A 14329-nucleotide genomic window follows, 5' to 3' on the forward strand; every position below is an offset into this window, starting at 1 on the left:
ACTTGTCCCTTTCATAGTCCATGTTAGGACAGTTTTTCTAAAGTCCACCCAATGGCTTTTTCAAACTCTCATTCGGCGTTCCAGATGACTCCCAACCCTTAGTATAATCCCATACTGCATAATATGGTAGCGTGGATGGAGTACTCGGGTTTATAGGAGGGAGAGAGGGCTGTAGGTACGTACAAAACATATAGCATACATCTGGTTAAAAAAAAAAACCCTTGGACCCAGAAGTGTTGTAAAAAAATAAAGGTACATGGATGACTAGGAGCACCTGAATTAAAACGGTACATATTTGAAGAACATTTGCCAACCATGTTGCACTGGGCAGAGAGTAACCCAGGGGAAGGATGGTGTAAAGTAGAACCTCTATCAAGATTCATCTGGCAGCTATCTCCCGTTACACCAGAACTCGGGACGATCATCGCGGTGAACGCATCGCCTGGTTAAGGAGTTCATGATAGGACTTTTCCGCTCGTTCCCTCTGGTGAAGGCTCCGGCCCCGGTGTGGGAGCTCAATGTGGTGCTGACTAGGCTCATGGGTCCCCCCCATGGGCATTCGCCTCTGTGCCCAAATTCCATTGTGTGATCTCCAAACTGCATTGATAGGACTTTATCCCACTATACAGGTGTCTCAAACTTAGCAGGGCCCCTGTGCCCAAATTCCATTGTGTGATCCCCAAACTGCATTGATAGCAGGGCCTCTATGCCCAAATGGCATTGTTTGATCCCCAAACTGCATTGATGGGACTATATCTCACCAGACAGGTGTCTCAATTTACCAAGGCCTCGGTGCCCAAACTGCACTGTCTGATCTCCAAACTGCATTGATAGGACTCTCTCCCACTATACAGGTATCTCTAATCTAGCTCACTCGCAAACTTAGATAACTCTCAAGTGAGACCAAAGCCACCAGTGAATTACAGTGGTGGGTCACTCTGACTAGGGCCTCTCGCATCACAAGGCGAAAGTCCAAGCTGCGCCCGTCCAACCCACCCTCCAACCAGCAGATAATCTTCCCAACCCACACAGCCTGCTCGCCACAGCAAACCGTGCTCAGGGAGAAGGACAGTAAAGGAAGCCAACAATGACACCCAACTTAATAACCCTTACCACCCCCCTTCTCTCCTAGGACAGCGACTGAACGAGACGCCAACTCCAGTTGGAATACCACCTACAGACGGAGCCCAAACTAGTAGCTGACACCCCCCTCATCCCGCCACTACACCACAAGACCAAAGCAGGACCAACTAGATTTCACCAAACAAAGGCTAAACAACTCTCAATCTTACAATGCCGCGCAAATGACCCATTCCAAGGAAAAGATGAGATGAAAGAACAAACACTCCAGAACAGCAACTTGGAACAACTATAGACTGGCCCCCACAGACATGAACACAAACCGAAGCAATGAGAGAAGAGATCAATCCCTCTACCTAACTCCGTACCTCGCAGACAACTGGCCACCACTGCAATCCAACCCAACATTAGAAGCAGCAACATCAAACAACCTAACACAAGCAAGTAGAAGAGGGATGACCAACACAAACAGACGACCAACGCAATAACCCCCTACATCACCAAATCAAGAAGAACTTCCAATCAACAACCGCAACTCCCGGAAGACGAACTCGATATAAATGCAAAAAACCCAAGGCAAAACCTAGAAGAACTCTTTGAAGACGCTGACACCCCGAATCCCACAGCCCAACAAGTGACCGACCAGGAAGGAAACCTCAACACCGAGCAGAACGACCACGACAAAGCCCAAACCAAACCCCTCCAAACTTCACTGCAATCTAATAAACGCAAAATCCATGTCAAAACACTCAACGGAGATCTTCGACCTACTCGACGGCAATTACATCCTGTTCATCACAGAAACATGGCTGGACGACAACTACAAAATCGCACTTCAAAACTGCCTTCCGACCGACTTCAAATGCCTACAAATGAACAGGAAAAACAAGAGGAGGAGGCATTGCTATAGCATTCAAAGAACACCTGAAAATAAAAACTGACAAACCACTCGACATCCTGAACTGCGAAACCATGGTAATACACCTAACAGCGAGCCCAAAAACCAAAATCACATCCATCCTGGTATACAGACCGCCAACATATGATGCAACATTCGTCAATGACTTCATAGAAGCTATCACCAACCTAGCCATCAACCACGAACACCTAATCATCCTGGGGGACTTCAACATCTGTTTTGAAGACAGCCACGCCAACTCCCAAAAACTCACTAATTGAACAACTCGGCACCATGAAACTACGACAACTAGTCAAAGGAGCAACTCACTTGGCAGGACACACTCTAGACGTAATTTTCACCAAAGAAAAACTCATCACCATGGCACCTCCGATACAAATATGTGGAGCGACCATCTCATCATCCCATTCGTGATCACTCTGCCTACCCAAGCCTACATCCAACATCCGAAAATCACAACCACCACCAAAAGAAACTGGAAACACGTCAAAGAAAGCAACCTATTCGAACAACTGGAATGAACAAAGCCCTCAACTACAGAACTGGAGCTAGCTAACCTTGACGGGAAAGCAGAGATACTGCACAAATGGATTGCAGATACAATAGACAAGATCGCCCCAGAAAAACCATTCACCCCATCAAAAAAAGAGCAATGGCAAAATGGTTCACCCCACTATTAAACAACATGAAAAAGGAAAACAAAAAGATGGAATTGGAATGGAGGCAATAATACAACCCAGGGAAAAAACACTGCCTTTTGAATTTCCTCCTTGTATGCGTGGATTTGTTTCTGGTACAAAGAGAAGACATTACGATGACGGTATCAATAATGCCACCAACGCACAAAAAGAAATGTTTAGCATCATTGAAGAAATGAGAAACCCACCAGGCTGCGATAACACCCCAACCCCCTCAGAAAAACTATGCAACGGCCTGGCAGACTACTTCAACAACAAAAAAAAATCAATGACACCCGACAAAGCAAGCGACCAACCACAACATATAACCCAAAGAACCTAACACGGAACCACAGCACAAACTCCAATGCTTTCCTGAAATATCAGCAGAGGCATTTGCAATGCTGGTAAAACTAAGCAAGAAAGCGGGATCACCCATGGACCCGTCTCTCCCAGACAACTACACATCAATCCTTACGCACGGATCCCCAGCAGAACACTACAGAAACCTTCTAAATCTATCACTATCAACCGGGACAGCACCGAAGATCTTCAAATCGGCATACATCAAGCCACTCTTGAAAGACACAAGTGGTGACTTAGATGACCTTTCCAACTACAGGCCGATCTCTAACATCCCCTATCCAGCAAAAATTCTAGAAACCTAGGTATATAAACTAACCCAAGAACACGTAGAAAAACACCACCTGCTAGACCAAGCTCAAATTGGTTTCAGCCCAGCGAGAGGAACGGAAACAGCACTACTATCCATCTGGGATAACCTCAAAACTAACGCAGACTCGAGCACTACCTCAGCGTTATTCTGCTCGACCTCTCCGCAGCCTTTGACACAGTTAGCCACGACACGCTGACCAAAAGACTAGAAGACATAGGCATAACGGACACAGCACTACGCTGGACCAAATCATTCCTAGCAGACAGAACAGAAACCGTATGGATAAAAGCTTTCAAATCCACTCCACGAGTTAACGACTGTGGAGTGCCACAAGGATTCTCACTTTCCACTATTTCAACATCTATCAGACTCCGGCCATCAGAATCTTCAAAAAATACATTATTACATGTTACAAATAAACAGATGACACTCAGATCATCTACAAAATCAAAGACACTGATGCAGACCATTCAACCCTAACCGACTGTCTAAAAGAAGTCTTCAACTGGATGGATGCCAAAAACCTGAAAATCAACCCAGGAAAGACAGAAATCATAATCGTATCCAAAGACCAAGAGAACGAAACCAGCATCCCATGGCCTACGGAAATGGGGAAACGCACCAACACAATCGAAGGTAGTAAAAAATCTGGGCGTCCTAATGGACAACTCCCTAACCCTGGAACCACAAATAAATGCAACAGTGAAGAAATGCTTTTTCCTCCTCCACACAGCAAGAAGAATTCTACCTTTCCCCTCCTTCACGCACAAAACACTCACTATCGTCACCCTAATCATGTCAAAAATCTACTATGCAAACAGCCTCTACCTCCGAATACCTCATGAAGAAACTGCAACGGATCCAAAATGCAGCAGCAAGACTACTCCTCAAACTATCCAGAAGAGACCACATCACTCCAGCCCTAAAAACATTGCACTGGCTCCCAGTAAAACATCGCATCACTTTCAAAACAATGTGCATAACACACGGGGCAATCAGCAGACAAGGAGCAGAATTCCTACAAAAGAAAATTAGTCTACAAACCGAGACTCTTGGTGCTACCCGTTTTCTACCCGTCGCCGACTCAGAGGACTTTGCACTTGCTGGATGTGGCTAGTGCTGAAGTTCTACGTGGACCGCACAAAGTTTTCGGAAGACGTCACTGCGGTTTGTTAACTTTGGCCCTGTGAACTAGGGGAAAGCCCTCTCCAAGGCCTCCATTTCCAGGAGGCTCTCTGGCTACATCACCCACTGTCACCAGTTGCCTGGTCGTGCGAGAGCCCATTTGACCAGGGGGATCGCTGCAACTACGGCATTCAGCAGGGGCACACCAGACCGTACATCTGCAGGGCTGCTATGTGGAGGTCGACTCGCGCCTTCACGAGATTCTACTGCGTCGACAGGGTCTACCTCCTGAGCCTCACCATTCCCACGCTCCCCCGCCAGTCCTACGCTGCCTCAATTTGCCTCTGGGCTTCCGCACTGTCAGGCACTACTGCAATATGCTCCATGAGAGGGGCACCCACTCTGTACGTAACCCAGGCCCTGCTGGACTGGGTGCACTTGTACCCTTGCATGTCCTTGACCTTGAAAGTTCTAGGCTTTGCAAGTCGATTTGTCTGGTCCTATTTAATGACCAACTACCAAGCAGCCTGAATTGTCGCCAGTACTGTATTTTACTTTATTTGTAGGCCCTGCATGCCCTTCTCCCCACACTCTGTCAAGCACTCCACTAGTATATAGCAGGCTAACTATTGTAAATCATTCGTAGTCTTCAAGGCCTAAGAATGACTACTCCCTTGTTCCCTTCCTGCCTTAAGCTCTCTACAGATTAACAATTGCAAACCCATCTGTTCTGCTAGTCGCAAACTTTGACAAATGCCAGGTAATAACCACGTTTACTGGCAGTTGGCAGGCTCAAGAGTCCTGGGCTTGCACACTAGGCAGGTTAAGGTTGGTTGCAGGAATTTCTGTATGCAAATGTTACCTTGCTGGGTTTCTGGAACATGCATGATGGGTGTTGGTCAGAACTTGAAACACCAATAACGCTGCAGAACAAACTTGGACCAGGACAGTAAGGGCAGGTCTTCAGTAAGCATTTGCTAAGCCAGCCCTAATCTACTTTGCCAATGCTGGTTTGGATTAGTCCTTGGCAGGAGCGACTGGGACAGTTAAGGTACACGCACAGCTTTCACACTTACTCTATGCTAGGTTATCATTGTGAAGTGACTCTTCACTGTTTTGGTTTGGCTATCGGGTGGTGCCTCAGATCCACTTTATCTGTAACTATTGCCAGAGGAGTATAGATAAGGGGAGAGGTGGGGTGAATGGAATGTGTCCTCCCTCACATCCTGTGTGCGCGTTGGTTTTTACCCACCCATTGTCTTCCCATAGTCTTGATAAACCATCCTAGGATCTCCATCTTGGCTCTTTCTTTCCCTATGACATTAAAGTGTGGGTGTTAATGGGTAATTGCAGTTCCTAATGGACTTCTGGTATAATAGTGCCTCACCATTTTGCCTTTCTTTACCTAATTGATTTTCAAGCAATAGGCATGTCATCAAATCTATTCCTTGCACTGAATTTTTGAACAAAGTCAACATTTGTGGTGCTTTTATAGGTATTCGAGGGGCTTTTGCCATCTATATGCCCCAGTAAATGCCCAATTGATGGTGGTTGCCATGTTATGGCCAGGTAGCACCATTATGGCAGTGCCTTGTAAAGTCCTATCCTATGTCTACAGAAAAGCCAAAACTGCTGTTTACCAGTGCTTTTTTAATTCGCCTTATTAAGTGTGTTTAAGGAGAAAGCAAGAGATTGCTTTGCAGAATGTAGATTGTGGAAGCAATTCTGTCACTGATGGCATTGACCCCCAACACAAATTTCCATTCACAAGTAAATGATGGTCTTACTTGGAAGCTAGCGACAGCAGGGATTTTTTTGTTTTCACAAGTAAATTTTAAAATGATTATAGCAGTATATTTGATAAATAAGCAAACCCAACTAACAAAGATTTAATGATTGGGACTCTTCATCCAGTAATTTTTTAAGTTTGCTAAAATAAAATGCATCATGTAATAGCTTGGTGGTTTGACCTCTCTTCCTTTTTTTTTTTTCTTTTTTTTTTTGTTTAAGGCCTATCCTAGATAGACCCATTCGGGGTCGTGGTGGTCCAGGAGTAAGAGGAGGCCGTGGTGGCCGTGGACGTGGATTGGGTAGAGGAGATGGCTTTGACTCCCGTGGTAAACGTGAATTTGACAGGCACAGTGGAAGTGACAGATCGTAAGTTTTGAGAGATGGGTGCTGATGAATTTCTCTGAAGTGTTCCCATTTCTCTATCCAACACTGATTCTGTAACTCATTTTGGTTAGTTCTTCATATTTCAGTGGTCCGAAGCACGAAGACAAACGTGGTGGCAGCGGATCTCACAACTGGGGAACTGTCAAAGATGAAATCAGGTTGGTACTACTTGTGTATGCATTAACAAAATAAAAGCTGAGGACTGTTCCATTACTTTAGATCTCCCATGAAACTAGTCTTGCTGAAGTTTGTTTCTTGGACTATAAAGGTATAGTTCTCACCCATTATAATAATTATTTATTTACGGCTGCTCGGGCTGGCTATTTCTCTTACAAATATCATACCGGTTTGGAAGACAAAAACCTTAACTTTAAATCTTGTCTGTTTTTACCTGCATTTTATTTTCACCTAAACATTTTTAAAAATGTGTTTTGTAGCATTTGTAAGGCGCTTTACACAGCAGAATTGTCTTTCAAAGTGCCACAAGGCTAAATGGGGAAAAGCAATGGCAAAACAGTAATATAAGTCGAGGTCCTGCTAGGCCTTGTGTCATTCGGCCGTGCAATGAGAAGGGAGGGGAATGGGGCGGGAAACGGAGCAGTGGAAAATGCTAAGGGTGGGGGGGCCTGGAAGGGAAGTGCCAAGGAGGAGAACCTCAGTCTATGCTGGTCAAGGTGGCTCTAGGGCAGATGTGGTGCCACCAAGCAGGGGCCTGCATGGCCGTGCAATGGGGAGAGGGGTACTGGGATTGGCTGGGAGGAAGGACGTGGGATCCTGTGAGATTCATGAAGATTGGGGCACCAGTCAGAGGCAGTGGGTTGATTAGCAGGGAAGGGAAAGGGGTAGAGAAAAGCAAAGTTGTGAGCAGTTTCCTGAACCTGAGGCCCAGTTCAAGTCTGAGATGGGTAGAGAGGCTGTTCCAAAGGGAGGCACCAGCTGAGGAGAGATCTTCCCCGCACTCGCTGCTTAGAGAAGTGTTTAACAGAGTTGGAACTGGTAGTGTAGGGCTCTAGCAGGGGAGTACGTTGGAGATGGCCTTGTCCCAGACCCTAAAACGCCCTGTGGATGATGCAGAGGGTCTTGAATATGATCCATGCAGGCACCGGGAGCCAGTGGAGAGATGCGGTCCCTGGGCTTGAGGCCAATGATAAGTCTTGCAGCCCTGTTCTGGATGTGCTGCAGGCAGCGAAGGGAGGTGAGGGTGAGAAAAGTGGCTGTTGCAGAAGTCCAGCCTGGAAAGGACCAGAGCTCTGGAGACATTGAGCTTCTGGGAGGTGAGAAAAGCAAGAATGCCTCTGAGGAGGTGGCGCTGGAAGTGGGACTGCGAGTTGGAGAACGAAGTCGAAGATAACCTGAGGTTTTTGCCCTCACAAGATGGTGGGGGTAGAGGGTCCAAAGAGGAGGGAGGAAAAGAGGGCACAGTTGTCCTGATGACGAGAAACTCCATCTTAGTGGCATTGAGACAGTGATCATTCGCTGCATACCATGACTGAATGGCAGACAAACAGCCGGGGACGAGGAAGTATAAGAAAGTTTGAAGGAAAGCTGTCTCAGCCTAACGCTGGAAATGAGAGAAGATCGGGTGAGCAAGAGGGGTAAGATGGAGATTGAAAAGCCGTGGCGCTAGGATGGAGCCCTGAGGGACGGCACAGGTTGAGGCGGGTGGAGGAGGTGAAGAAAGGGCCCAGTTGCAACTTAGAAGGGCGGTTGGTGAGGAAGGAGACCAGCCAATGTCCGTGATGCCGAGGGTGTCAGTCGTTGTATGAGGATGGAATGGTTGACTGTGTAAACGGCAGAGAAGAGATCGAGGATAATGAGAATAGCAGGAGAGTTGGGAGATTTGCATGCATGGTGGTTTCATAGGTATTGAGGAGAGCCTCTGGATGCCCAGAATCCAGATTGAAGGTCATGAAGGCAACCAACAAGAGCAGTGTGTGGAGGGTCCGTTGGGGGAGGAACAACTTTTCCAAGAGTTTACCCAGGAAGAGGGTAGTAGCGATAGGGCGATAGTTTGCTGGGCAGGTGGGGGGTCAGCAGACTGCTTTTTTAGGAGAGGGTCCACAGGGTGTGCTTGAGAGATGAAGGGGGAAATAGCCAGTGGTGAAAGAGGAGTGGTTACAGAAGTCGGCAAGCATCGGGGCGAGAGAGGAAATGTCCTTGATGGCTCTGGAGGATCAGGGGAGCACCTAGAGACCTCATACAGTGCTATGGGCAGAAGGGAGGAGAGAGGGAGGCAGGGGAGCAGGCGTGGGAGAGGAGATAGGGGTAGAGGAGTGGATGTTGTGAGTTTTGGATGTGAAGTGGGAGGCCGAGGCAGTGCATAGAGCCTGGGAAGGAAGGAGAGGCTGAGACTGCAAGTGGATTGGCCAGTTCTTTGCAGATTTTGGAAAGATCGGCATTGTTGGTGGCGTCAGTGATACAGGCTTCGGTGTAGGGTGTAGTCACAAATGACACCTTCCCAACAGCTCCAGTACATGGGGCTGTACTAGACACATTTTAGGGGAAAGAGCTTGCCTCCCAAGTCCAGGGCTCAAGACATTCTTCAGATGGTTTTCAAATTCCAAAATGCCCAAAATCTCAAGGCCTACGACTTCTCTTGAGGTTGCTTGGCCTCATGGCATCCTGCATGTTCAATGGTCCCAATTCTCAGGACACATGACGGATCTCCTTCAGATTCCGAACAAGGTTCATCAGGATCTTCTGTGGTGGACTTGCACAAAGAACATCCTAAAAGATTTTTGGCAACCATGGCCAGAGATTACAGTAGTGAGGGACGCTTCACTCGGCTGCCAACGATCTGACAATCAGCGGTCGTTGGTCTCCATCGGAGTCCAAACTACACATCAACCTTTTAGAGCTGAGAGAAATCGGACTAGCGCTGAAGACTTTTATGCCATCTGTCAGGGGAAAAAAATGTCCTGATAATGACGGACAACACTGTGGCCACGCATTACCTAAACAAAAGAGGTGGTTTAGGGTCACTACCTCCGTGCAGAGAGGCAATGCAGCTCTGGTATTGGGCAATTCAGGAAGGAATCTCCTTATCGGCTGTTCATCTAGCCAGGGAGCAAAATGACGTTGGACGCTCTGAGCAGGCCGAGTACTGTCCCACAAGTGGGAGGAGATCTTCACCCTTTGGGGAACCCCTCAAGTAGACCTGTTTGCGACCAGAATCAACCAGAAGTACGAAAGGTATTGCTCAAGGGAATGTCCCCCGAGAGGAGCCCTAGGGGACGCATTCGTGGTGGAGTGGAACTTCCCACTGCTACACGCGTTCCCTCTGATCCCTGTCATTCCTCAAATCATCAGGAGGCTAAAACGGTTCAAAAACCACATGATCCTAATTACCCCGAATTTGGCCAGGAGAACGTGGTACCCGGATCTTCTAGATATGTCCATCTGCCCTCCGTTACGTCTTCCTCGGAGAGAGGACCTTCTCTCACAAAAGGAGGGCCATGTTCTCCATCCAGAGGTCCGGACTCTCAACCTTCAAGCTTGGTATCTGAAAGGCTGAGATGCAAGGATTGGGACCTTCTGGATGACGTCATGGAGGTGTTGCTTTCGGCGAGAAGGCCAGCAACAAAATCTTTGAACTGTTGCTGCTGGAAGAAGTTTTGCAACTGGTGCAGGGAAAAGAATGTTGATCCTTTTCTGTGTCCTATTCCAGAAGTATTATCCTTCCTCTTATCATTGGCACATAGAGGTCTCAATGTTGGGACCATTAAAGGTTCTCTTGCAGCGCTTTCCATCTTCAAGCGCTCTTCGGAAGAATGTGCCTATTTTAAAATTCCTTTGATAGTACAATTCATAAAGGGACACACCAATGTGTTTCCTCCCTCTTCTTTCCAGGAGACTTCGGTCTAGCCCGCCCAATCAACATTGTAATGGGCAGCCTCTTAGAAAGGCTGGAGCTAGTGCAGGGTAAAGAGATTACTTAAACGTGATGTGATCCGTGCAGGCATGTCTGAATCATCCCAATCTGTGTGCTAGTTCGTAGAGTTAGGGCTGTTTGTTTGGGGCATATGAGGCTAGATTTGAGATGGTGGGTCATAGGGGACCCTTGCTAGCTAGCACGTTGTGGCGCGAGCAGGGGAGTGGAGCACCTGAGAGGTGTGCATAGCTGCAGTATTCTGTTTGCCGTAATGACGTTTACTCACTGTTTAGTATTTAATGTTGGAGGGGTTGTTTAACACCATGAGATATTGTATAAGGCCTCTGTAGTTGGGTGTCCCTGAAGAGGTTCTGTGTAAACCATGGTTGCTGTAGGTACGAAACATGTTGGGCTAGGTCTGAAGGTGAAATGATCAGGGCAAAGTGTAACCAATGACAATAACTGACCTGGAAAATGTTGCATTTGATGTTGGGTTAATGCTTCCAAGAAGGTTGTTGTAATCATAATGAGATGGTATAAAAGTAATCTTTTTAATTAAGGGGTGGAGTAAAAGAATGACATTGTAGGATATAAATGTTTTTAATTGCCACAAATGTATGAATTGAGATGTGTAATGTTTGCTGTGAAACTTCTGTGGCATGTGTCGGTTTGATATTGAAAACACTTTATAGAATGGACTAATAATAAAATATGTTTGCGCTGATGTCTTCACCTTTTGCTTGAAGATGGTAATGGACTATTAACGTACAAGTTGATGATCCAGGGGCGGTCCTTCTCACCCTAAAAACACTACTATCATTAAGTGTTTACGGGGTTGTTCAAGCACATGGACTTTTGTGGTGTATGAAAAATTAGAGGGTTGGCAAGGGGGAGTTTGGTGGCGACGTGCCTAGTTGCCATGTTTCAAACATGCAAGCATAGTCCATGCTTTTCTTTACCAGTATATTTTGTATTACAAATTTGAATTGGAGAAACAAGGAACATGATTTGTATAGGCAGTTAAAAAAACTCTCTTAATTTTAGTGAAATGGACCACTCGGCGGTGACGGAAGAAACCCCAGAGGGAGGAGAGGAACATCCTGTGGTTGACTCTGAGAACAAGTGAGTGCTGTTATTTTACTTTGTTTTGCACAAAATATAATTCTTCAGCGATTAAAACTTTTGTTTTTGGACTGCTGTGCCCATATCATTGTTAGGCTGTTAGAGGAACCATTCGAATGGATTGTGTCCTCCCACGTATTCCTCATCTTAGATATATCCTTACCTTCAGCGTTGCTGCTTCGGAAATTTTTTCTCTCTCCACCAGAGGGCGCTACACTCGATGCGACAGCGTTGATGTCCCTCGGCGGCATCCGTCGAGTGTCGACGTCATCCGTAGTATAAATGCCTCGAGCGCGCCCGTTCTTTCGATTGGATGTTCCTCCCACGTTATTACTCATCGACCCTCCCATCCTACCCCACAGTACAGTTTACGTGGTTTACACTCTAAATTCTTTCAAGACTTGGGTCAATAAGAGTCACGCCTTTGTTTATAATACATGGGCTCTGATACGAAAAAACAGAACTGAGGCCAACGGTCACGCTCGAGGCATTTATACTACGGATGACGTCGAAATTTCCAAAGCAGCAAAGCTGAAGGTAAGGATATATCTAAGATGAGGAATACGTGGGAGGAACATTCAATCGAAAGAACGTTACAGTTGGTAAGTAACTTGTTCTTCTATAATGTGAAACTAATCTGTGACAATGGAACGCTTTCTGGATGTCAAATTGTTTAGCCTCCTTTTTATAGTTGATTGAACCACCCCCGACTAAGAGCCTGCCCATCTTTCGCTTGCTCCTATGCTGCCGGTAATGGAGTAGTGCAAGACTGTAATCTTTGTTGGAGAACTACTAGATGTGTAAAAATGAAATAAAACCCGACTGTATAGTCACCTATTCCTGGGCGGGGTGGGGGTCAGTAGAGCAGATTTGGATTGTGTAAAAACATTGCTTATTGTATTTTGTTATATAGCGCGCTTTCCCCACTTATGTGGCCTCAATGCGCTTTTTTTCTTGGTTGAACGCCCTTGGTTAATGTTAAAGGACATTTGTACCGCGCACTAGCACCACCGGAGTGGTCCCCTGGCGCTCTGGCAGCTCTGAAGGAGGGAGGGAGGGAGGGAGGGAGAGGTGGGGTTAGTGGGTGAAGGCTGGAAAAGTGCAAGATTTCAGTGATGTGCTGTTGGCAGCCTCAGCCCGGTGGTTCCGTCAGCTGGGCCTGGGGTGTATGTGGCCGGTAGTCGTCGTGTGCTGATGTGCGAGTCTGTGTGTTTTTTGTTTTGTTGTTGCAGTGTTGAAGTTCGTGCGGTTTGTTGTGCTGGAGGGTTGTGGTTGTGTTTGGTTTGGAGTTTGAGAGGTGCATCGAGAGAAGGAAATTGTTAGTGGTATTGGTTAGTTGGTATCTCTACCCTGGATTGATCAGTTGGGCTCGTGTAATCCTACACGACTGGGTGCTTGCGCACCCTGTGCCTCAGAAGGTGCACATTTTGCATTCGAGGCCCCTTGAGCATTTAGCTATCCCCTCCGTCAATAACTTCACATGCTCCTCACCCCCATCCACATGACCGGCGCACCCGCTAGTGTCCATACTTCAGATTGTGTGGTGATTGGTGGTATCCCAGTGCAGTGTTTTTAGGGCCGGGGTGATGTGGTCTCTTCTGAATAGTTTGAGGAGTAGACTGGCTGCTGTGTTTTGGATCCGTTGTAGCTTCTTCAGTAGGTATTCCGGTATACCGAGGTAGACGCTGTTTGCATAGGCGATACTTGACATGATGAGGCCGACGATAGTGAGTGTTTTGTGTGTGAAGGAGAGGAAAGGTAGAATTTTTCTTGCCGTGTGGAGGAGGAAGAAGCATTTCTTGACTGTTGCGTTTATTTGCGGTTCTAAGGTTAGGGTGTTGTCCATCAGGACTACCAGATTTTTTTACTACCTTAGATGGTGATGGTGCAGGTCCCATTTCCGTTGGCCACGGGATGGCGGTTTCCTTATCTTGGTCTTTGGATATGATCATGATTTCTGTTTTTCCTGGGTTGATTTTCAGGTTGTTGGCATTCATCCAGTTGAAGACTTTTAGACAGTCGGTTAAGTTTGAATGATCGGCTTGGGTGTCTTCGATCTTGTAGATGATTTGAGTGTCGTCTGCGTAGTTGCAGCATTTGATGTTGTCTTTCTTGAAGATTCTGATAACTGGGGTTTGGTAGATGTTGAAGTACAGTGGTGATAGTGAGGATCCTTGTGGTACTCAACAGTCGTTGACTCGTGGGGTGGATTTGAAGGGTTTGATCCAAACTGTTTCAGTTCCGTCTGCTAGGAATGATTTAGTCAAGCGTAGCGCTGTCTGTTATGCCTATGTCTTCTAGTCTTTTGGTTAGGGTGTCATGGCTAACTGTGTCGAAGGCTGCGGAGAGGTCGAGCAGAATAAGGGCTGATGTTGTGTTGGAGTCTGCGTTTGTTTTTAGGTCATCCCAGATGGATAGTAGTGCTGTTTCTGTACCTCTTGTGGGTCTGAAGCCGACTTGAGCTTGGTCTAGCAGGTGGTGTTCTTCAACGTATTCTTGGGTTAGTTTGTATACATAGTTCTGATGTTTGTTAATCTGCTTAGAATCACATGCTGTGCATAGGTCCGACATCCAGTGGTCACTGCGGAGTATTGCATTTTGTTTTTCGTAGTCGAAAAGGGGACGTCGACCAGGCGTGTCTGAAACACTATCCCTATAGTGACGTGCGTTGTACCCACAATCCC

The 14329-nt window shown here is 46.6% G+C and overlaps 1 protein-coding gene across 4 annotated transcripts in view; it reads left to right on the forward strand.

The window, feature by feature from the left end:
- The window catches only part of SERBP1 (SERPINE1 mRNA binding protein 1), a 167257-nt gene that overhangs the window by 61091 nt on the left and 91837 nt on the right, over positions 1 to 14329 (forward strand). For 2 of the 4 annotated variants that reach the window (XM_069641941.1, XM_069641939.1), the window contains exons 3-5: positions 6488 to 6634; positions 6724 to 6810; positions 11568 to 11645. In XM_069641941.1, coding sequence (XP_069498042.1) covers positions 6488 to 6634; positions 6724 to 6810; positions 11568 to 11645 — 312 coding nt within the window. The remainder of the gene's footprint in view (positions 1 to 6487; positions 6635 to 6723; positions 6811 to 11567; positions 11646 to 14329) is intronic. The other 2 variants (XM_069641940.1, XM_069641942.1) reach the window with 1 other exon arrangement.

The sequence above is a fragment of the Ambystoma mexicanum genome, chromosome 1q (genome assembly GCF_040938575.1).
Source record: "Ambystoma mexicanum isolate Mex_15411 chromosome 1q, UKY_AmexF1_1, whole genome shotgun sequence".
In the NCBI taxonomy this organism is placed as follows: Eukaryota; Metazoa; Chordata; class Amphibia; order Caudata; family Ambystomatidae; genus Ambystoma; species Ambystoma mexicanum.